This window comes from Lissotriton vulgaris, chromosome 4_1 (genome assembly GCF_964263255.1).
Source record: "Lissotriton vulgaris chromosome 4_1, aLisVul1.2, whole genome shotgun sequence".
NCBI classification, from domain to species: domain Eukaryota; kingdom Metazoa; phylum Chordata; class Amphibia; order Caudata; family Salamandridae; genus Lissotriton; species Lissotriton vulgaris.
Window position 1 is genome coordinate 838,790,232 of NC_141691.1, and position 25,149 is coordinate 838,815,380.

The 25,149-nt window shown below is 43.9% G+C and overlaps 1 protein-coding gene across 1 annotated transcript in view; it reads left to right on the forward strand.

The window, feature by feature from the left end:
• The window catches only part of DTNBP1 (dystrobrevin binding protein 1), a 491,566-nt gene that overhangs the window by 94,905 nt on the left and 371,512 nt on the right, over positions 1-25,149 (forward strand). The window contains exon 4 of the mRNA XM_086965159.1: positions 19,118-19,178. Within this exon, the coding sequence (XP_086821285.1) occupies positions 19,118-19,178 (61 nt within the window). The remainder of the gene's footprint in view (positions 1-19,117; positions 19,179-25,149) is intronic.

Here is a 25,149-nt window from a genome sequence, read left to right on the forward strand (position 1 = left end):
CACTCACCCTCACTCACCCTCACCCACCCTCACTCACCCTCACTCACCCTCAACCCCTCACCCTCACTCACCCTCAACCCCTCACCCTCACTCACCCTCAACCCCTCACCCTCACTCACCCTCAACCCCTCACTCACCCTCACTCACCCTCACACTCACCCTCACTCACCCTCACCCACCCTCACCCTCACTCACCCTCAACCCCTCACACAGTGCAATAGGTCTCAGAGCATTTGAGTTAGAGCTTTTAGAAATGTTTATGGCTTTTTTTATTTGTAATTCTTTAGCATTGGCTACAGGAAACAAAAATGCTAAAGATTTACAAAAAAACCCCATAAACAATTCTAAAAGCACTAACTCTAATGCTGCGAGACCTATTGCATTTCCAATGCTTGTTATATATTTGTATTTCACTTCACTGTCCTGAAGAAGCTCATCTGGATCCACTAGGGGCCAATATTGAGCGTGAAACATGATGACCTTAATTTCACTATTCACCCACACCCATCGACAAGAGAGCAGCAGGAAAATACTCATCCCTCGACTACATTGGTTTGGAAGAGGTTCTTCTTATCCTTTGCTTTTTAATCTTACCTTATGGACCCCTGATTAAAACTTGTTTTCTGGGTACCGTGGAGGTAATTTTAACTCACTCACACACTTGTTAGGCCCACATGCACAACTGCAGCGTCTCTCCCAAAAGATCCCAGACAAAGAGCCCTTTGCAGGTCCCGTGGGGGACAGCATCGCCACCCCCACGAGGAGCAACACCCGATGATTAAGCATGACACTCCCAAGGGTGTGTGAGGGCACTATTTCTAAAAGGATAAATCCCCCCATCTTCATCTAGATCCAACTGTGTTTGCCAAAACGATATCACACTCTAGTATCCCAAGCTACTCAACCACAATAGGTTGTGTTCCGTCTCATAGAAACAGTTACCCCTCAGTGATTACTAAATAAAAATGTAAACCAACATCAGATTCACATTCTCTGAGCCCAAAATTAGATAGGAAACAATTTAGAAATCAAATAGTTGCTGGGTTTATTGTACACTATTGCTATTTTTCCTGCCCTAGGGACTTGTATGTATAGCAGAGGCTATGTAAATCTCTTTAAAGCCTCATTGGGTGTAGTAAGAATTATGCAAATGCAATTGTAATTCAATACAAATTATAATTCTCCTTGCTCAAACTCATTATAATAGCATAACACTCAAGGGCTGGGCAGTGGAGTGTAGCTCATACCTACTGCGCAATAATTTCCTTATACTGCTTGGCCCTGTCCTAAGACAAAATTGCTGTGTGTCATGTCCATCAACCAGTACTGTATTAGTTCACACAAATAAACCACCCCCCACCAACAGAACAGGCATGAAATAACTGAAGAGATGTGCCACATGACACTGGTCAAAGGAAAACATCAGTTTAGCCACCATCAGCGTTGGCCTGGGCACAAAATGAAAGTGGTCCCTGTTAATGAACCAAATTGCTAAAAAGTGGCCCACGTTTTGAAAACAGACAGTTTTGAACCTGGAAAGACTCACTGCATGGGTATTTTGCAAGATTTGGGTGACTGCATGCATTTTTGTTTGCTGCATCCAGTGTTTGTAGCATGATCAGGGTCATCAACAGTAAAAACTGGCTCATCCGGTCATAAAACCTTCCCACAAACAGCTAAAAGAAAACAGCCCACAGACTGATATATCTGGACAGCCCGTCGTGGACTGTCTGATTGCTTTATAGGCCATTCTAACTCTGGCCACCACTGCAGGTTCCAAAAATCTTTATATTATGACCGCTTCTTGACATCTCACAATGATAATCAGATATGGAATGATACTACCAAAGTCCGTCCCAGCAGATCCCTTCATTTTGTCTTCCTTCTACCTATGCCTCCTCAGGACCATACACTCTAAACAGAATAACTCCGAATGGACATCGCAGTGCACTAATAGCTAAGTGGACTGTGATCACAAGAAATCCCATAAAGGGACCTGCAGAGCTATTCAAAGCTGCCATCGCACTGATAACACAATAACCACACTTCTGTGGTCATCACACATTTATTTATTTATTTATTTATTTGCAAAGTTTTATATAGCGCTGGCTAGACCCGGAGGTATCAGAGCGCTTTACATGAGGATCAGCGAGTTACAGGATACATCGTTGTATCATTTGAATCAGCGAGTTATCGGTTATGATATGTAAACACTTTCCTAATAGGATCAAAACAGAGACCTCAGACTTCCAACCACACGCCCTACATGGTGTTGCATGCTACCCATGTAGACAAGTGCTTCAGTGCCCCACATCTGGCTAGTAAGTGTTATATAAAGGTTGCAATGCAACATGATGGAACAAAACCTGCACGTTTACGTTATGCAAAAAATACACCCAGTTGTAGATCTTGCATTTTATTTAATTCGTTGCAATTCAGCATATGTGATACGCGGGTTCAAATAGAACGGTGTCCTGTGGTTTAAAGCTAGTACCCAATGAACATTAGAAATGAGCATTTGCCAACATTTGTTAAAATAGCACTATATAATATTTTAGTACCGAACAATAGTAATCTTTTGTGGGGTTGCTTGTATAGCAAAATATTGCGGGGAGACCTACTGAAACATTTGAGAAAGCTAGAAACGAAGTTTATGATATTTGAGCCAGTAGTGTTTCACAACGAGGTAAGGCCAAATTGCTGTATGGGGAGATATTTAATAAGCAGAAAAAAAACAGAAAGTACTTTTCTGCCACCTAGTGGTGAAAACGTGCGGAATGTTAATCGTGTCTTCTTTACCTTTACCATGTTTAATTTTGTCAAACGGGACCAGTAATACGGATACAGTCCATTGAAATGAAACTGTAAGAGCGTTCAAAGTGGGCATAAAAGCCCATAGGCGACAAAGCGCTATGTCGGCCCTGTAGCACCGGCTGGTTCTAGGATTTTGGTTAACCAACAACTATTAATACAGAGTTCCCCAGGTAAAGTCAACTAAATGACTGGCATGAGCCTCTCTCTCATTAAGTCAGACAGAAAGGGTGAGTGTTGTGAACCCTTTTCGGAATTTTTAGGGATACCTCACACAGGTCACCGGTTGGACTACACTTGTAATCCCACCCGGTGATCGTCCAGCGTCATCATCGGTATCCTGCCCCTGCGACAGACTGGCGGTGCAATGCCTGTCGGGCAACAACAGATGTCGCACTTTGGCGGGGATCTTCTATTCCTTAGCCAAAGGGTGTGTGGGTGTGCGGGGCCTAAAAAAAGAAGGGGTTTATGGTTGTGCAAAAGTGAGCGTGAGAGTGAGTTAAAAAAAGTCAGTAGAGTCCAAATAATGGGTTTTTAATGGCATGGCTCACTGCTTTATTAAAATAATAAGGGGTATTGAGGCGGGACAGTCAAGGTAGTAAAGCCTCATTCAACCCTTAGTGAACAAATGGTCAACATGTTTCTCGCCACGAAGGCAATTCGTCAGGACCAAAATAAACAGTGCTCATATAATTGCAGGGGATCCCTCAGTGATCAGAGGGATCCAGTATACGACCTGGTGTGTGTCGTATGGTGATCCTTCGTCAGGACCCTTCCCAGAACTGAGTAGGAGAGAGGAGAAGAAGGGTGTCATCAGAAGATTATATATATCTCTGTATCCCTCGGCAGACCTTACATGCACCTTTGACATGCTGGTATAGTGTAGCGAGGTGTCGATGGGTCTGTAGAGGCCCCATCGTGAAGAGACATGTGAGTGAGAGAGAGACAAAAAGCCATTGAAGGGAACGTGGAATTACCGCGTTCTGTGACTGTCAGGATTATACATTTGGTGGGCATGCCATAGGTCTGCCCTGGGATATGGCATGCACAATAGTATATACCAAATCATTTTGCTGAAACACGCCATGCGTTTACATTCATATGATCTAAACGGCTGTGAATTTGCCCATTAGCACACGTGATTTCAAGCAGTATTTGAGACAACATTAGGGAGAGAAAAACATCATTTTTACAATTTCCTGAAAGATTCCAAGGCGATCACTAGATGGCGTCAGTGTGCTGAAATAAGACTAAACCTTATCGTGAATCACCAGACATGCCGGGATAATGTAGCGTAAATGAGCTCAGTCAGGACCTTACCCGTATTCCTAATAGTGAAGCTCCCTCGCGCTGACCTGGTGGGGCCAGAACTCGGTGTGGGACACCTGAAAAGAGTAAGTTTGGCCGCCGGGTTAAGGGTTGGTTGGTCAGCGCGTCTTACCGTTTGGCCTGCTTCAAGCTCGGTCCCTGCCACGGCGGTCAGAGGAAAACGCTCGCGGAGGTCATAGCACGGAGCAGTGCGCCTTACCTGATAGTTCTTGGCAGAGGGCGTCTAGGCACCTACCCCTCCCACTCCGGATGATACCGCAGGACAGCCGGTGGAGCTGCAACGTCCCGAGGTCTCTAGTTAAGACCGGGAAGCGCGGGCATCAGGTGGGCGTGTTCAGGGCGTGTTGCCAGGCAACGGAACGCCGTGAGTGAACAGCGAAGATTCCCTCGTTGTATGTCAAAGGGGGACAAAAAGCTCGGTGCCATCTTGGAAGGGGGAAGTAGTGTACAATAACACTGAATATTGCTAGGGAGGTGGTCGTGGGTACATCTACATATCCCTATGTGCTAGCTTTAGGGACGGGGGTGATTATTTGTCTTGACTCGAACAGTTTCTGGCGTAATAAGGACAAAGTAGTCCCAGCATTCAGCTATCTGGTGAGCATTGTCCAGGGCACTGCATCGTTAAGACCATTTTCATCGGTGTGTAGACGGTGCACCCATCTTTGCTCCAGTCTGAACAGGGCTTGTTGGTTCATTCCAGGTTGACACTCTAGGACAGTCCACCGTATGTCTTCAGTGGTGTGGTTGTGTTCCTTACAGTGGTCATATAGCCTGGTGTGTGTTTTTGTACATCGGATATTACTATTGTGCTCCATTATGCGTTGTTTGACAGGACGCATCGTCATCCCGATGTACAACATCTTGCAGGGGCACACCAAGATATATATACATCTCGAGCTGTTGCAGTTGGTGTGTTTGTTTATAGTCCAGGTGAAATCCCCTGGGAGTTCAATAGTTTTACCTTGGATCGTTTGGGGGCATACTACACAAGAACCACACCTGTAGTGTCCAGTGACCGGGGGAAGATCCCATAGAGTCCTGACAGGTCGAGTACACGATTTCTTTGGGCGGGTGTGGATCAGTGTGTCTTTCAGGTTCGTGGTCCTCTTGAAAGCAAACCGTGGTCGCGCCAGTTCCATCCCTGCAGAGTTCAAGATTCCCCAATGTGCGAAAGGGAAGATGTGAACCCCTCTAAGGTTCATGACATCACAAGAAGTGACACCGCCGAAAGTGAGATAACAGGACTATTAATCTTCTTTGGCATCAGTGACGTGACCTATTGTGGATATCATTAACATGGATAATACGAACAAATACCCAAATGAAATGCATCTATCTATTTTAAAGCTGTATTAAGAGAATTACATTAGTAACATTGAACGGAAAAGCTCGGGACAGGTCACACAAAGATGGATTTCCTTACTCAAAGTTAACTTATTGTTTCCTTATTCGTGCATGGTAACATTTCCAGAGCATTGCAGAACATTAATTGAATGGCATCAGTATACTAATAAAAATGATGCCTTAGGGTACAGCAAAATAAAGTTGAGCTCAAGTACATGTACCTTTTTAATTTTTATTTGAAAGCTTTATAAATCACAGGCCACTGACAAATGGGTGCAAGGCCCAGTGAAGGGACCCATACCAGGACCTTGCAGCCTGATTCAGCGCTTTGAGGTCCAGGGGAGGGCACTGTATTAAACACTGCCCTGCCCTGCCATGCCAGTATTTTCGGGCTACTTGCTCCTCCCCTAACCCACCTGATAATGTCCGGGAGGTCCTTGTTACAAAGAGGCCCTTCGTTTTCCTGGCAATGCAAAACCGAAATGGCAGGCGAGGCTTCATTCAAGGCAGGTTTTTCTGAGAGGTGCTGCCCCACCCCTGACATTGTGAGCCAACACATCAGTTGGCTTTGCTGCTGCCCACTTCCCTACCCACTGTTTCCCTTCTTCTGCACCCCGAGGGATACCACCACGACCTTAGACCAGATAGGTCAAGACACCTCCCTTAAATAATACATTTGCGATCGGAATGGGGATGAGGCACTGGAGAAGCAGTTGGGCTGACTAATAGTGTGACATTTGACACAGAAGTGGGCCCCTTGTTTCTGACTTGAGTTTGGGGCCTTGGCAGCTGCCTACACTGCCCTGCCTAGCGCCGACCCTGTAGTACCACCTTCCTCTGCTGGAGAGTGCTTGGTGAACCTATGCGGTGATTATTGCCGTCTTTCGTGAATGACCAGAGATCGTTTTTTTCCGGTGTAGCCTTAGCAGTGTGATAGAGGACTGTATCTGAGAAGTAGGCATGCTCAGGTTGCCGCTTAAATTAGCCAGCGGTTATAAATTAATCTGCAGAGACTGCACTGAGTTTATGGGGATTATAGTTCTTTTTTTTTCAGTTCAAAGCTTTATTTCGATAAACATGTGTTATCATAAAAGCACATACACAAGATAAAAACAAGGAACCATAATTCATTGGTCACTACAATTTACAGAGTTAATAACAATAAAAAAAACGTCCATACTACAATAAATTGATTAAGAGGCATATTAAACAGTGAAAGCTTTGTAAAAGTAAAAATTAAGAATGTTTAGTTAAAAAGTGATACATCACAAAGATTTTGCTCTTATTACCCAGGCCCAACTCAGGAATTTAGCAACCCCACAGACTAGGCGTGTGCTGGTGTCAGTTTTAAATATTCTCAAGGCTACGGAATGACTCCTGGTGCCGAGCAATAGACATGTGGGTTTTAGCCATCTCTGCCTAGGCTTTACATATGCCGGACACACAAAAAAGACATGGGCAATAGTTTCGATAACACCATTACAGGTAGGGCACTCAGATGAGGTTTGGAACGGGGGCTTCCATTTACAGGTGTAATCATGCAAAGGTAAGTTTCCCAACCTGAACTGGATGAACAAGGATCTATCCCTTGGTTTTGCAATAAAGTCCAGGTAGGGCTCCCAACGAGGCTCAATTTTATGCTGTTTAAACTCCTCAGTCAGCCTACCCTGGTTGGGGTCCCTTAGATCTTGCTCATCCACCCAGTTCCAGTAGACTCGCTTAAGTTCAAGCTTGGGTACGGAAGCTCCTCGCTCCCATCCAATTGACAAGCCAACGTCACTCAGAAGCTTCTTAATGCTATGGATCCAACTAACTTTATGGGAACCATTAAGGTTCATGACCTCTAGCAAACCATCAAGATATTTGGAGAGCTCGGGTGTCCGCCATAACCTGGCCCAATATAAAAGAGGCCGAAGCCTAGCTAAATCCCGGATAGGGCGGCGGCCCAAATCACTCAATAGTGGTTTGATAGGGGTACCCAACGGGAGGGATGCTAGCTCTCTAAAAAACTTGTTTTCAGAGGTAGTAAGTGCACTAATACATTCAAAGCCCCACAGCTCGGCACCATAAAGGGCGCTGCCCACAGCCTTTGCAGCATATATATCTAGGGCCGGGGCGATAGGCTTAGAGATGGACATGCGGTGTTCCCGCCCCAGAACACCGATCACCCTTTTGTGGTTCAAAAGCATTTTATCGATATGGGGCTGCCACTTCAGATTGTGAGAGATTCTGATTCCCAAATAATCGAATTCTTTTATGCGCTCCAAAGGTTCTCCATCAAGGTATAGGGTGGACCTGGAGGACTTACTTGGGTTAAAATAGAGCAGCTTAGTTTTGGTGGTGTTAATGACTAGGCCTCTAAGTTTACAGAACAGGCTAAAGCGATTCAACAGTTTCTGCAAGCCCACAGGAGTTTTTTAAACCAGCAAGGTGTCGTCTGCGAAAAGTAAGGTGGGCACTTTATCCCCTGCTAGGACCGGGGCATCTGCATCAACTTCAAGTAAGAAAGAGACGACACCATTTACAAACAAAGAAAAGAGTGTTGGGGCCAACACGCACCCCTGTCTAACCCCTCGCCTAACAGGGATCCTATCGGTTTTTTGCCCTTGAGAGCCCCATCTAATACGGGCATAGGTGCCTTCATGCATGCGTATCAGAAGGTTTAGTATTGGAAGCGGGATCCCCATCTCCTCCAGTGTAGTCCACAATCGGTCTCGTGGAACCAGGTCAAAGGCGGTCTTCAAGTCAATAAATGCCAAATAAAGACCGCCTTTGCCGATAGTGACCACCTTCCAGTGAAGTAAGAGCAATCTAAAGGCTTGATCAATTGTACTGGTACATGCCCTGAAGCCAGCCTGGTAGGGGGAAATGATTTTATTTTCCTCTGCCCACGAGAGGATCCTTTCAAGGAGAACCCTGCCAACCAACTTCTGTCCCGCGTCTATCAGGCTAATTGGACGGTAGTTGGCAGGGTTCTCCCTAGGGCCCTTCTTATAAATTGGAGTCACCTCAGCCGCCTTCCAGGAACAAGGGACTGGAGAGCCTGCCATCAATGCATTTATAAGTAAGGTGAAATACGTTGCCCATCCTTCAGGATTGGCTTTAAATAGGTCACCAGGCACTCCGTCCTGTCCTGGGGCTTTGGCAGAAACTATTTTGGCTATTGCAGCGAGAACCTCTTTCCTATTGACTATGGTTGACATGAGCTGACCGGAACCATCAACCGAGACACCGCTCAAATGCCCGGGGGCTCCAGGCAGGTCAATCCCTCCATATAGCCTAAAAAAGTGTTCAAACCATTCTCTATCCGTGATATGGTTTGGAATTTGGTTTGAGCTGCACCCAGATGAATTTCTGACTAATGACCAAAACAATTCAGAATCCCTATTTTTACTTGCGTCTCTAAGATTTTTCCAATGGGACTCTTCCCAAGCCCTTTTAGCGGCTATAATTGCCTTTCTGTAATGCAATCTTGCCGAACGCACAGATACTGCGTTCGAGGATTTAATGGCAGAGATTAAGTCAGTTTTCCTCCTCCTGCAATTACTATCAAACCAGCTCTGTGGGGGCTTAATGCTTGCCGGGGTCTTTTTTGAAGGGACCATAAACAACTTGCCAATGTGGTCCATTGTGGCAGTGTAAATGTTTTCTATCTCCACCGACCCTGCCTCCTTACCACAGACTACAGATAGCCTTAATAACTGCTCTGCAAGGATTCCGTCCAGCTGGCGCAATTTGGAATCGTCCAGGCAGAACTTTGGCCATTTAAAAAATCTATTACAGTTCGAAGGGATGTGTTCTTTTGTTAGTAAATTCCTGTCTTTTGAGGGCACGCGCTCCTTTGTATCCCATGGGTTTAGCAATGTGAGGGACAAAGGATTGTGGTCACTCTCAACCGATGGGATAATGACCATATCCACTACAGACTTCCAGGTTCTCCTATCGATCATTATGTAGTCAATCCTGCTCTCGCACAATACTCTATTATAAGTGTTAGCACCGTGGGTGTCAGAGCTAGTGCGGCCGTTAACGGCCCGTAAGCCTGTTTCTATCATTAAGCTGTTTAGTTGGATGACTACAGGAGACCATCTTCTCACAGGCTTGAGAGTTAAGGACGGAACGCCCCATTGTGCGTCATCCTCATGTGTTCCCAAAATATCCTCTACTGCCATCGGTTCGAATGAACAATTAAAATCTCCAGCTACTAGGGCTAAGGAGTCAGGAGCACACAACCTTAACAAATCTGTTAATATCTCAACTGTAGGCGATTTGCCCCCTCCCTGCGTTCCTCTTATGTAAACATTAAAAAAATCCCAACCGGGCTCACCGTTAATACTTTCAACAGATAGCCTCATAATGTCCGGGCAGGGGAGAGTATGATGTGTAATCCTAAGGTTGAGATCAACCCTTACCCAAGTTATGAGTCCCCCTGAGGGACGACCACGACCAGCCGATGTAGCAGGCACACAAAAGGTGGAGAAACCATGCATATGCAACGGTTCTAAGCTCCAAGTCTCTTGAAACATGCAAATGTCATATCCATTGATAAAGTCAACCCAGTCAGGCAACAAAAGCTTGCTTCGCAGTCCTGCCACGTTCCACGAAACAATCTTAAGCGCGCTAGCATTATCTCTACCAAGGGATACAACACTTAAGGTGTCAGCCAAGGTTGGGGAGGCTTTAGTGTCATTACTAACCACCGGATCCAAGGCTAAGCCAGTGGATTCTATAACCTCTGATACTTGAAGTACAGGTATTTCTGTAGAGCGGTCGCCCTGGTGGAAAGAAGGGATACTTATTATGCTTACAGTTACATCTGGTCAATCTACTGCGTCCAGGCAATCATAGCGATTGTGATGGAAGAAGCTATCAAAGTTTGCGGGGGGCAGGGACCAATCTCCTTGTACTACACCCCTCCCACGCCCAGAAACCATGGTCCAACCATCAGCTTGTGCGGAAAAATGACCCGGAGGGTAGAAATAAGTTAGAGGGAGGGAATGGACAGTCATGCCTGTGCTAGGGTATCTCCAGTTGCAAATAAAATCAACAATTGTAGGGTTGCTGAAATTGATCAAAATGCAGTCTCCCCTTATATTTTTAGCCAAATGACCTACCCATGAGGTCCTGCGAACCATAAGTATTTTGCCTGTTATATATGGGGGCAAGGGTCTATTCACATTTAGCCAGTGTATCACTCTGTTCCATAATTTTGTGGGGCTTTCCCTTTCATTTGCGGCCAGTTCCGGGGCTCCCGCTAGCACCACCACAAATGGGCAAGCTTCTGGGGGTAAATTTAAGATCTTTTTGGCTGCAATGGGTTGGTTGTCCAATTCCCCCCCACCAGGCATGTATTGGTCTGGGGTTTTCTTTCTTTGGGATAAGGTATTCACATTGGGACAAGCTAACTCTTTAGGTTTAGGGATAGCTTCAGGAACAGGTATGGTTGTCTGAACTGAACCTGAATCGACTAATTCCTTGTTAGTCACTGGGTTGGGAGCTATTTCTTTATGGTTTTTAGAGGGTTTGGACAATTTAGCAGCTGCGGGTGGCACAACTCTGAGAGTGGGTTCAGCAAGGCTTTTAACATCACGTTCGATCCTTTTTAGATGGACCTCAATCTTGCTCAACCTCTCTTCTAATGGAGCTAACAAGAGCCTAATGGTGTCATAGATAGCACTAGGCTCTACTTCCAACACCCTCTGTTGTATTTCCTGGATTGGTAACCCCTTTGGGGCCGCTGCAGTCCCTACTTTGTGGAGCGGGTTCTACCGGGCCAAGGGGTGATTTAGAGGCTCCATGCGCCGCAATAGGAGAAATCGCTTTCTTGCCCTTACGGCCCTTGTTTTTCCTCCCACCTGCTTTATTGGGCGACTGATGGGTCTTTTTAGGTATTGCCCCTGGGTCCTTCCCACACTGTTGCCTAGTATTATGTACCTTCACTACACTAGGTGCACCAGCTGCAGCGGGGAGCATCTGAGGTGACAGCAACAATGAATCAGAGACTGTAGATTGGCTGCTAAGGGTTGTTTGTGACAAATTACAATGAGGGAGCTGTGGAATAGGAAGTTCTAAGATAGGGGAAGCACTCAAGCGATTATTAGCATTAGTATTCAAGTTATCGGGAGTTCGAGCGTCCGCAATTAGTCCCATGGAAGATCTTCTAGCAATGGCTAATTCATGCGAGACACGGCGCTCCATTATGGTGATCCCTTCATCAACTACACTGTTCATCTTGGTTATAAATTGGTCCATAGCTCCAGTGAATGCAGCAGCACCCGCCCTCCCCTTGGACTCTTTAGGGGGCATGCCAAATGTCGCAAAATGTTCCAGGGGGTCTTAGTGGCAATGTACTCACTCAGGTATTTTGTAGGAGGGTGGAAAGGGGGTTGCCCGACCCGGCCTCTTCGGTCTTGAACGGGCTTAAACGGGCCCGCATTGGCCCGGGCTTTGCCCGGCGTCCCGCTCGCGTCCCGCGAGGGAGGTCTGACGCTATTTTTATACGCCTCCTGGCGCTCCAATGGTGTCACGATGCTCCCTGGGCTGCTGGGAGTTGAAGTCTCCTGCCCTCCACACGGCGGCCGGCGCCTCCCAAGTTGACAATGGAAGCGGGCAGCGGGAGGCAGGTGAGCCCAGCAGGTCAAGGGGCAGAAAAAGTCACGCAGGTAACAGCTCCTAACCCGGGCACCTCGTCAGCAGAAACGGCAAGTTTCAGAGCGTTCCCCCCGCTCTGCAGGTCTGACGCTATTTTTATGCGCCTCCTGGCGCTCCAATGGTGTCACGATGCTCCCTGGGCTGCTGGGAGTTGAAGTCTCCTGCCCTCCACACGGCGGCCGGCGCCTCCCAAGTTGACAATGGAGGTGGGCAGCGGGAGGCAGGTGAGCCCAGCAGGTCAAGGGGCAGAAAAAGTCACGCAGGTAACAGCTCCTAACCCGGGCACCTCGTCAGCAGAAACGGCAAGTTTCAGAGCGTTCCCCCCCGCTCTGCAGGTCTGACGCTATTTTTATGCGCCTCCTGGCGCTCCAATGGTGTCACGATGCTCCCTGGGCTGCTGGGAGTTGAAGTCTCCTGCCCTCCACACGGCGGCCGGCGCCTCCCAAGTTGACAATGGAGGCGGGCAGCGGGAGGCAGGTGAGCCCAGCAGGTCAAGGGGCAGAAAAAGTCACGCAGGTAACAGCTCCTAACCCGGGCACCTTGTCAGCAGAAACGGCAAGTTTCAGAGCGATTATAGACAAATACACTTCCTTTCTCAGTATGCTACCTGCGCTGAATTGAATACAGTGATTAAGCCATCCGCTCGGTAAGTGTTGTTGTTCTGTGAGGATGGGGGAACGGGCAGAGAGAGACAAAGCAGAGATCTACCTGGATAGCATATATGACACTCGTCCCCTCAGGAGTATTAAGATTGGATTTTTTTGTTTTATTATGGTGACAATTGTAGAGTCTGCATAGACTGATTATATGTCCCTGAAGATGCAGCTCTGTTGAAGATCTATCGGCGCAATAGTTGTGCACTGAATCATTTGGTGTAGGTTAATGGGGGGTGTTTTCTGATAGCATAAGCAGGATCTCCAGTATTTCTGGGCAGCTATGCTAATGTCAGTAGGACAGATGGTACTTTAATAGGACTGTCAGTAGGGATGTGGTTATCCTGCCTGTACTGATCACACATAGGTTGAGGGGAGTCAGCCCAACCTGGAATGCTTGAGGTGTAAGCCTCCATCTCATCCACTCAGCTACTATCCCTGTCTGCCTGAAATAGTCTCAAGGGTGAAGCGTAGGGGTGGCCATCCCAACTTGGCTATATTGTCTCTGGGCTGAGAACCATGGTAAACTATACTTTCTAAGTTAAATGTTGTCTGTGGGCGAAACCCGCGAACAACTATCCCTAACGCATTTTGGAGACATCAAATATATCTATCATAAAGCGACCTGATTTGCAAGGTTGGCACTTGCGTTTTTGGTCCCTAGCTCAACGGCCATTTAGGGAAACCGACCAAACCTAGACATTTCTGAAAATTAGACACCTGGGGGAGTTCAGGGAGGTGTGGCTTACATGGATTCCCTAACATTTACTTACCCAGAATCCCCTGCAAACCTAAATTTAGCAAAAAAATCATATTTTCATCACATTCGTTTGTGTGATCAATGTGCCGGCACACATTTTGTACCACCCAGCATTCCCCTCGATCTCCTGATAAAAATGATACTTCCCTTGTGTGGGTGCCCAAAACAGAGTCTGCCTAAAAAGTATTTTTAAAACTTGCCCTTTTGGACCAGCTTTTGTTCCCCTCAATCTCTACACTTTTGTTACCCTTCCTTGTCGCAGGTACTTGGCCCTCCCACACAAGTGAGACACCATTCTCATCAGAAGACCGGTAGGAATGCTGGTTGGACTGAAATGTGTGCTGGCCTGGTGATCCTACAACTTTCTCACACAGAAATGTGAAGAAAATCTGGGTTTTCTTTAGCTAAATTTGATCTGTGTAAGAAAACGTTGGAGGACCCACCCAAGCCACACCACTCTGGACTCACCCGGGTGTCTAGTTTTCAGGAATGTCTTGGTTTGGTAGGTTTCCCTAGATGGCCGCTGAACCCAGGACCAAAGATGCAGGTGCTCCCCCTTGCAAAAATGGGTTGTTTGGTGATAATTTTTGACCTCCACAATATGCTTGGGATCCTTCCCTCTCGCGGACCTTTGGCCCAGCCCCAAATTTGTGGTTGCCTGCATATTCCAGGACTTTTCCTCACAGAAATACAAGGAACATTTGTTTTTTAGGCAAAGCTTGAGCTTTGCAGGGGATTCCGGGTAGAAATACCTGGTGAGAGCCATGCAAGTTATGCACCCCTGTACTACCCTAGCTGTCTACTTTTCAAAAATGTGCAGGTTTACATATTTGACTACTGAACTAGGGCACAAAATCCACAGCTACCCATAATGACATAAAAAATAGCAAGGATTTCTTACTAAGGGGTATCTCACCACCACAGATATAAATATGGTACTAATTTTTCAAGATAATCCACCACTTACACTCGTTGGTTTTAGCACCTCCAGAAATGCTGGCCTCAAAGCACAAATATTTATCCAAGTATCTAAATATTGAAACCAAGTCTTGTAACAGTGAGCCATAAAGACACTTCAAGGCAACAAGCGCTTTATGGTCCTTTCACACGCCATTCATGCACCAAATGCAAGACTTTTATACCGCCGGCCACAGGACCAATCCAACAAATCAGTGGGCTCACATCAACATATCACCACCATGTAAGGGCCCATCACATTCATAAGCCACAGGACAGACTCAGTTTGACCACATTTTACCACCATCAAGTAAATGCTTCCTTCTTTCTGAACATTATCCAATGCATGCCTAGTGAACCGTTACTACGAATGGCTCCCATGACAGCCACATGTCGCTCAGGAAGACATGTCTTTCATGTGCCTTTAGCGCACTCACCTTGCTAAATCCAACTCCTTCCAGTTTGTGGATGCAAGTTGGTGCTGTTCGAGTATGCCCTAAGGCCTATTCCTCAAACTGAGCGAGGATATCTACCTTTGAAATTAAGGCAAACTTGCTGGGGAATTTACCAAACTTTCCTAAAGGGAACATAGTAAACTGGAAGAACTGTAGTTTTTTAAACACAGGGTAGTCCATGAGAACATTGCATATGTTCACAACTTCAGATAGGGAGTAGTGCACAGCTCAAAAATTTGTTATACACACAACTGTTTTTGTTATGGGTGCTCCGTAGGTGGCGACCACGTCCCTGGGCGCCTGAATGAATCACAACCAGTGTCTTTAGTGGGACACTAAAGACATCCCTTTGGGCACACCTTTTCTCCTCTATGTACAAGAAGAGTATTCCAAACACTTGTTCCTATTGTTGTATGCTTTCTTTTATTATTGTTATTCTTCTTTCATTTTTCCTTTTGATACATTTGTCATTATGATATTTGTAATCAATTTATCATATTCACATCAGCGACACAATTGTGATTTAAATCCAATGCATTTCGGGCGTGTTTATCTCGCCCTTCGTCAGGGAATCAACACTACAAACAAAAAGTGAAAACCATGAGTAAATGTACTGTGTATGCCTCCAGTGAAACCAAACAGTGTCCAATTCGACAACAGGAACGAAAACTAAACCTGTGTGTGGGTTACCGATGTCACCAGAAAAAACCTTATATGCCCGTGTCAACACAAACCGAGTTTTGCCTCAATGACAAGCATTGTGCCTGTTAGATATGGGATCACATCTTCCAAGCGCAACGCTAACTCTGAGCTCGCTTATTAGTGGAGAAACTGACCTTGGCTGCGGTGTAGCAGCGTCTTACTCGCCTTCTTCCCGCCAAACTTCCAACACCCTTCTGTTTACGCCATTCTCCATATAAACAACCGACAACCTCCGCCATAGGTTAATGCTCCGATCACGTGACTATAAAACACGACAAAATACTGCCAACTCAAAGACTGTGATCCCATATCTAACAAGGAATCTTACAGGGCACATTGTTTTTTCTTTTTAGCGTTCTTAAGATGGATTAAGATCTGTACATGAGTTAAGTACAGGCACAAGCGCGACACGTAAGTGCTTGTCATTGAGGCTCAGTCAGTTGGAAGAGTGTGATCCTCTGCCTGTAGACCTGCTCCTCCCTTCTCCATTCCCTCTCTCCTGCTGCCTGTAGCCGTAGCCGCCTTGCTATGATGTAGAATGCCGCCATTCTGGTAACACTGTTGCATTTTGGGGCCCTATTTTATAGCCTGCACCTAGTTACCACCTGCTTTCAATCCATGCTAAATACCGACTCAAATACCGAATTTGAAGCAAATTCTGTATTTTAGGGGTCACCTACATCTCAAAAGTCTTATTTTTCAATTTCTTATTTTCCAAATCGGAATATTTACCGATTCGGAATATTTACCGATTCGGAAAATTTACCGAATCAGAATATTTACCGATTCGGTATTTTTACAGACTCTGTAATTCTACCAATTCGGTAATTCTACCGATTCGGAGAATTTACCGATTCGGTAGTTTTTGTGTGCCCTACATCTCAATGTCCAAATACCGGTCGGTAACGGCCGAAATTACCGATTTTCGGCCATTACCGACCGGTATTTGGCTACCTACATCTGGCCCCTGATGCATTAATTTTCTCTTTAGCAACACATTTACCATAAAACATTGAGAAGTTAAATTGCCACTCAAAGTGTTTTACTTGGCAGGAGCTAGCAATGGGTGTCGAACAAATTGCGTCTCATACTTTTCTCTTACCTGTTTAGTGAGTATTATTAGGGAAATTGAAGCATGTCCCCCAAGACCTTTTCACACACAACATTCTATTTTAACCATTTACGTTCTGTAAGATTTGCAATGTGGATCAGAAATAATGCTGATATGTTTTCTGTGTGGGATTTGTAGGAAAAATCAGTATACTAGAACGAGAAGTGAAATTTCCAGCACCTTCTAGTTTTAAGAGCACAGGGCCCTTATCTATGCAGACAATGTAACTGAATGTGTTTTACTTTCACACTCGAAAAGGCACTCACATGCTCTGCCAAGGTGTAATTTGTAGGAATTCACCAAGGAGCTCTATCAGACAACTACTCAGCTGGAAGATGATCCGAACTAGAAGGCCGACAGATGGAGATGCGCCACTCTGACCCATACAAAGGTTTTCTCCATCCAGATAGAACAGAGTAGTTCTTAATGTTGGCTTTCTACATTGATCTGTCAGTGACTTTCTTACCATGTTCGTTAAGTTTTGTGGGAATATAGAAACTTTCTTTGTACGCCTGTATTGCGGAAATGCAGAACAGCAATCACGTTTTGCAACTGTATTATACTTACCCGTAATGTAGTAGTTTTTGGTCTGGAGAGCCAGTTCTAAATCTCAGACCTTAGAAAATCATTGATGACGCTGTCTTACCACTTTCATCCCAGAGAAGACTTTTTACCACATAGAAGCTTGGTAATGCTTTATGCCTTTACACAGTTGCTTAGCTTGTGTGCCTGGACCTTGCATGTCTGAGTTAACGGCATTGTTCCTTTTTTGGTGATGCAAATGGCAATAAAACTTATCGCCACAAATCATGACACACAAAATCTTCTGGCTGCCTGTTTACCACTAGACTATGGGCAAGGTTAGTCCTTCTCTTCTATGACATCTTTATGTAATTCCTTTGCAATATATTTTCCTCACCTGTGGATTCAGGCTGAATGATGCAGGGCTTACTTGGCTGATATGGAGGCCTAGAGATATATACAGGTCAAGTATTGTGTGCTATTCAAGTGCAGTCAGTCACTCACCCCTAGAGTATTCTTAGGTTCCTTCCTCTCATAGAGAACTCCCCTACATATTGTTATGTAATGTTATTGTAGTTTTGAAAACCTTTGTCTGCCAACCGTTTTAACCTATGTCCTCTTGTGAAACTTAACTCTAATTGCAGAACGTCCTTTTTCATGGTGTTTACTTGGGCTTGCAGAATGGACAAGCCATGAACTTTCTTGACTTGGGGACTTTGTAACCACTTGTAACCTTTACTTTTCCCATAATGTTTTACCTGACTTAGGTTTGACCCAGGAAATTAGCTTACCTGTTTTTTCCTTAGTCCTACTTTTGATGCAGGGAGGACTTTCCACATTCAAAGGTTTACTGAGATAAATATGTAGAGCTTCATCAATTCATGCCTTTTCAACGACACAAAAAAGACCACTAGTCCCAATTGCATAACGTCTTTCTCATTCCCGTTCTGGTATGGGCATACCTCCGTGAAAGAGTGTACACGAGAAGAGGGAAAAGCCACTACATTGTTTTCAGACATGTCCCAATTGATCTCCTCTCTAGAGTTGCCACCTGGACTACTTACCATGCCTTCTACATAGTTACATCAATAATCATTATTGAAAACAGGGGGGGGGGTTGATTTTTTAAAATTATTTTTAAGAAGAATGTCTCTGTTCATCTGAGTCCTCTTCCCCTATATTTCGTGATTGTGATTCTTCCCATAGGACTGCAGGGACTCCTGACTTAGTAACAGGTATTCTCCATAGTAAAAGCTGTACTATCGTACGTTGTATGACCCTGACCATTGACACTTTTCTCGTCTTAAAATATTTCCGACCTATAGATGGGGAGAAGAGAGCTAAGATGACAGGAGCTGCAGGTGTAAGCTGCTATAGAGCCTCTGAATGCTAAAGCACCTTGCGTTATGCAGTCCAACAGCATAAGAACTGTTGAAATTAGATTATTTTTCTTTGCCATTCCATCAAATGGCTAAAGTCCTTGTCAGTAAGCTTTGAAGTAGAATAAACTGAAGACAGAAGTGGTGAATGTATACAGGAATGAGAAGGGGGTTTTCAAGGCATATGCAAGCGGTAGCTGTGAGCGAGCAGTTAGGGGTTCTGTGCTGCCATATCGTTCTTTCACATTGATAAAGATGTTTTTAGCTGGCCTTTTGTAGGAATTTCACTCAACCTATCAGTGAATAATCCATTTGTCTAAGAACTTGTTACAATATATAGCAGTTTATTCTGTCTTCTCTGCTTTTGCTAATAACAAGCATAAGAAGAAAAGTGTAATGTAAATCTAACAGCTGATTTCTCTGTAATTTGAATTTTTAAGGTATGAAGACAACTGGGAAGCCATTCACAGAGGAGCAATGGAATGTGCCAAAGCTGGAGAGGTAACATTGCTCTTGATTTTGTTTTTACAATCTAATATTTAGTAAACTGCAGGTTGTCTCTACATCCTACTTATAGCAAATAAGACATAAAAATGAGTTAACAACACTTAAGGAAAGTGGGTAGCTCTTTTTTCCTACTCTAGAGCCTGACCCTATTCCAGGGCACAGCAATCAAAATCGAATCCTTCAATCTGACAAAAAACAACACAGCAGCTTCTTTTAAAATGATCTTATTTAATCCACATACAGGTAATTAGGAAGTGATCTCATCAATGCTGACACAACACTGTTTACCAAATCCTATGTTGCTCTCGAGTGAACACCACTTTTATTTTGTCACCTGATTACTAATATCTAGTTATCACATTTTATGTACCTTGTAAGTGCCTACATTTCACCTCAGATGTCTAATAGACACTAATCGCAACAAGGTACAGTAAGATAAAATAGAATTGAATTTTTTCATCCCAAAAAAATATAAAAGACAGTTTCCCTTCAGTTTGTCTCCCTTTATAGTCTGCTTCTATTGAGCATGCATACCCTCCTGATAAACACTAATTCATGCGAAATAAACAGCATATCTTTTTTTAACTTGATCACAGTACGGTGGAACACTATTAAATCTTCCTTCCATACCCCTACCATCAATGTACAGGGAAGTCCTTAGCACGTCTACAGTGCTGCAGTTATAGCTCTCACTTTCATTGCCTTATTCGTGGAGATTTTTTCATAATGTTGTCTCCATCTAATCTTCAATACTGGAGAGTAACTTAAAGAATAAAGCAAAATAGTCAGTATACTTCATATCCTAACTAAGGTAGCTCCTTATTTCTCGAGCTATAGAGACACTCAGACCCTTAGGTCAGTGAATGCATCACAAAGTGGCACCACTACTTAAAATCATCATGCGATACATAAAAATCCACACCATAATATGGCTTTCCACCGCGAACACCAGTTAAGTTACTGGTGTTTAAAGAATTAACCTACCTAATACCTATAAAAGAAATCACTCCACTTAATACCACCTATTTCTTCAAACCTATTAACATTGGCAACATAGGTGTAAAATTCAGAAAGTAAATTTGTTCCAAGGCAATACTTAGTGAACTTTTGACCTCAAACTAACAACCACTTAATTAATTTTTCAACAAATGTATATCTTCAGATATCATTTTCTCTTCTTTTTTAACAGTCACAATATCCTTTTGATCTTCCTTTAAAAAAATAAGTAAACAGGAAATTAGGTAAGGTGGACAGTTACCTCATTGAAGAGGAACTTTGCACTATCCCTTGAAAGTTACTGGCTGCTTCTCCGTCCCACTGTGCAGTGCAATGCCAGCTAGCCTCAGTTCATTTTAGCACTGTGTGGGGCAAGGATTCTTGAACACTGCATATTTATTCCCTTTTAAAAAAGGATTGTTCCATTTTGCTGCCCTCAAGTTTTACAGGCCTTTCAGCTTTTAAAATATTTTCTGTGAAGGCATAGTACATATTTGTGTATGTTTCCTCATTTAAAAAGTCTTCTGCTGTTATTCCTCTTAGTGTGTTGGCTGTCTTTGATAGGTATCCCATCTCAAGGAGGAATAAAGTCAATGAAAGCCAACACACCTTTAGTTTGTTTGCCTTCCTGATAGTCACTGTTGAGTTGTCACTTAGGACACTGAAAGGCAGGAGGTGCATATTTTTTGGTGTAATCTCGGCCTCTTTGAGAAACACACTGAGATAAGTCATGAGCCTTCTGACCATGGTCGCAATCAGAAAAAAAGATGGATTGGAACATGCCTAATTTCTGACCTTTTTGTGTACCAACCTGGTTTCAGAGGCTCGATGTCAAGAGACTTGTGAGTTACTTGCTGGACAACGAGGCTTTGTCAAGGCGTCTTGAAGGTTTGGTCCTCACTCACTTATCTCAAAAACGGACACTGATTATGAGAACTGGAGCCGTCTTCACCTGTCAACGTGGTTGAGGCTGCAAGCTGTTAAAATGGATATGGTTCTTGTTTCACATATATGCTGTGTATTCTGCCTGTCTTAGCCAAGACTTTCCTACTTCTCGCCATTGATAAAGATATCTTATCCTTTGTCTGGGGTGGCATGAGACCACATTTAAAAGCCACTCAACTTATAATCTCATTGTCAACTAATTGCATTCACGACCCCTCCTGGCACTTTTGCGTGTCAAATGGTAGGAGGGGCTTCGGGTGCACTAAGAGGAGCAGGACTGGGCATAATTGATAGAATTGGAATGGAGTAGCGGTGCATTCAGGATGAACTTTTGCCTCTTTAAGATGATCCAAGCTTTGGTCTGGACTCCCCATAAACTGGCGGTCTCCGGTCTTATACATCACTTGCAATGCTGGTGCTGCAGTATGCCGGATTGTGACACAATACAGATCCTCTATGACTGTCCTGACATACCACAACTATGGTTTCAAATTGGCTCAGTCCTCAGTCATACCCTGGGACTTCCCTTGCCATTGCCATGCACCCTGTTCATGCTATATGATATTAGAGACCTTCCCAAGCTCCCCAGACACAAGAACAGACTACTGACTAGTCAGATTATGTATCGTACGTCTGGAGATCGCTGTGGACCTCCAAGTGTGATGACTGGCTGGTTGAAATGCTGAAGTGGCATCCTACAAAGTTATTTACTTCATCCAGGATTGCATGGATCTTTGCAAAACCATTTAGTCCCCTTTCATTGGGATGAAGTGTGATGCTTCTCTCTCCCCTCCTCCATACCCACTCTTATACTTATTCATTGCCAACCCTCACCTATGGGGCAGGGAATAAATGCGAAATAACTAACACAGAAACCCCTGTCCGATCTTACACTATCTGTGGCTTAGTATTGTCATATTGTATGTTTTCAGGTTTTTATATTGCATGGGACTTTTGCTTGGGTCACTCATTAGGAAGGTTCTCTACCAAAATCCATTTTAAGGAAAGCTTGTCACGCCACATTAGAGCAATAACCGATGAAAAACTGTAAAGGGATAAGGACATGAATTGGAATGTTACATGGATATGAAATGCTGCAGTCACAAAGTATTGTCAGCATACTTTTGATTGAATTAATTTATAGAAAAAAGTAGCCTGAAACAGGCCTGAAATGTACACAAATGTGTAAAAATCTTTTTTTGTGTTGTAAAATCAGTGTTTAAATGAAAAATGTGTGAGTAGAAGAACGAATGGTGTATGTGGGTCTGTTGAATGTTTTTAAAGATGTTTAGTATTTAAACTCTCACATGCACAACGGGAAAATAGACTTGTTCCAAGAAATGAGCCAGGAGTACACTGAAGAGATTTGGAAGTCTTTAAAATCTGGTTCCCCTGATCCTACACCTCCTGATATTATGCTAAACGGAGGGAAAGCAGTTATCTCTGTACTGACCGATATGTTCAACTACCCACTAGGCTCAGGGACTGTGCCAAGCAGTTGGAAATGTGCAATTGTAAAGCCATTATTTTAAAAAAAACATTGGCGGATCCTGAAAAATTTGAAAACTACAGGCCAATTTCACTCTTTCCAGGACTTAGTGAACTTCAAGAGAAATATGTCTACAAAAAGCTCTCATCATACCTGGAATTCAGTAACATTTTACATCCTTCACAAAACATTTACCGTCACACAGAAACGGCTTGGCTTGCAGCCTCAGAAGGGCTTAAAGCCTTATTAGATCAAGGAGAACTGCATTTCTTATCCTTTTGGATATGAGTGCGGCGTTGGATCCATATCACATCAGGTGCTAACTCCAAGGCTGAAGGAAATCTGTATTTCCGGAACAGCATTAATGTGGCTAACCTCGTTTCTTCATGGTAGAACATTTCAAGTCTGTAAGGAAACCACCCTTTCAAACACCTACTCTCTTGGATGTGGTCCCGAAGGGATCCTCACTAAGCCCAACACTATTCAATCTGTATGTCCTCTCATTTGCAGAAATCATAAATAGTCATGGCTTTTCTTCTATATCTTACGCCGATGAAATTTAGATTATCCTCTACCTCTCCCACCAATTGGACAAGACTTTGACTCCCCTGAATGCCTGTCTCAAGCAGGTTGTGGAATGGATGGTTTCTAGCAGCATTAAACTCAATAGGTAGAAAACAGAGGTGATTGTGGTAGGGGGTTACCCCTCCAGATTTGACCATTGATGGAATTGAGCTAGCCTGAAACCCTTGGCAATCAACTAATCCTAAAGTCAGAAGTCAAAAGGTTCAGTGTTTGGCTCGATGATAAGAAGACTATGGCAATGCATGCCAAAGAACTGGCAGCAACATGCTTTAGCATGTTAAGGACATTGCGGAAACTGCTCAGATTGCTGCCAGAGCCATCACAGGGAATAGTGGTACAGGGTTTAGTCATCTCTAGATTTGACTATCGGAACTCACTATTCCTAGGTAGCCCAAAGTTAGTCATAAAAAGACTGCAAGTTATATAAAATGCTGTAGCACGTATCCTACTTAAAACTCCCAAATGCCACTCTGCCACCTCTGCCCTGGCAAGCCTTCGTTGGCTGTCAATAACGAAAAGGATATACTTTAAGTTATTGTGCATGGCCCATAGAGCAATGCACAAAAGAGGTCCAAAACTGGTTAAAAATGTACTTACTCCTTACAACCCTGCAATACTGTTATGATCTAACAAGCAACAACTGTTTGCAGTCCCCTGGATAATGAGAGCTAGGAGTGGAGTAAGAACTTTAGTGTTCCTAGCACCTAAACTTTGTTACGCTCTCCCACACAACCTAAGGCAAATTACATCTGAATTAGCTTTCATGAAATTGTTAAAGATCACCCTTTTTTAACCATTATTTGTTCTCCCTCTTTCACTCTGATCTTTCCTGCATAATACCTGGTTGTCATAGCGCTGGGAGGCCCTTTTGGGTAGCCTCACACTTGAAGAAATCTCCATGAATTGAATAGTATCTTTTAGTGGTGCATGGCAAGTTTTGTATCTGATGGCAAAGTTAAAATGACTACATTATGAACAATAAATGGATTTAATAAAAAGAAGATGCAAATAAATGAATGACAACATTGATTTGAGTCAATATTGAGCCTTACGCACCTCTTTTAAATTGTAGTTGTACAACAACAAGTAGTACGGTCAGATGTGGATTTCTGTGTTCCACACACACGTTTCTCATACGGTAACCACACAGGGTTCTGTTTAGAGATTGCATTCCTTTCAACAATTGAAAAGTTGATTTTAACATTACAGAATTCTGAGTTTTACAATATGCCCACCATGTCTCTCTAAGCACTTTCTTGAGCGAAATTTTTAACTCTTCTGTAGTCTGCACACATGATTTCACCACTATATTCATGCGTTCTTCATGACCATTGGATTGTGGTGCATACTGAGCTGTTTTTTTGTGAACAGTGCCCATGGCCTTCATGAAACTCTGCACTAAATACCTTGGCGCACCATCACAAGCAAATACATCTTTGAGAAAATCTAAAACAGTTCTGGTGTACACCATACTCACATCTTGCTGACACCTACTTGGAAGCATAATCTATCACCAATAACACAAATAGCTCCGTTAAAGGTATCAGATCAAAAGGACAAGCAACATCTAGTCCCAGCTTCACCCAAGGTTCTTCAGGAATCTCCACAGGTGACAGGGGAGTCTGATGTGTAACTCATGACTTGTCATTAGTAGCGCACATGAAACAAACTTTTGCCACCACTTCAACCTGATGATCCATAGCCCGCCACCAGTACCTATCCCTCACTCTAGCCTTGATGAGGTTTCTTCCAAGGTGCCCCTTTTGCCCAGTTCATCACTTTGGATCTAATACCACAAGGTGGAACAACCCTCTCACCTCTAAACAGTTCCCCCTTCAAAAATAGTCAATTCATCTGTCACGCCCTAAACTGGTTTAATCCTAGAATAAATAGCTGTACAATCAAGCCAACCACGAACCACACACTCTTTGATTAAAGGCAGAAATAATT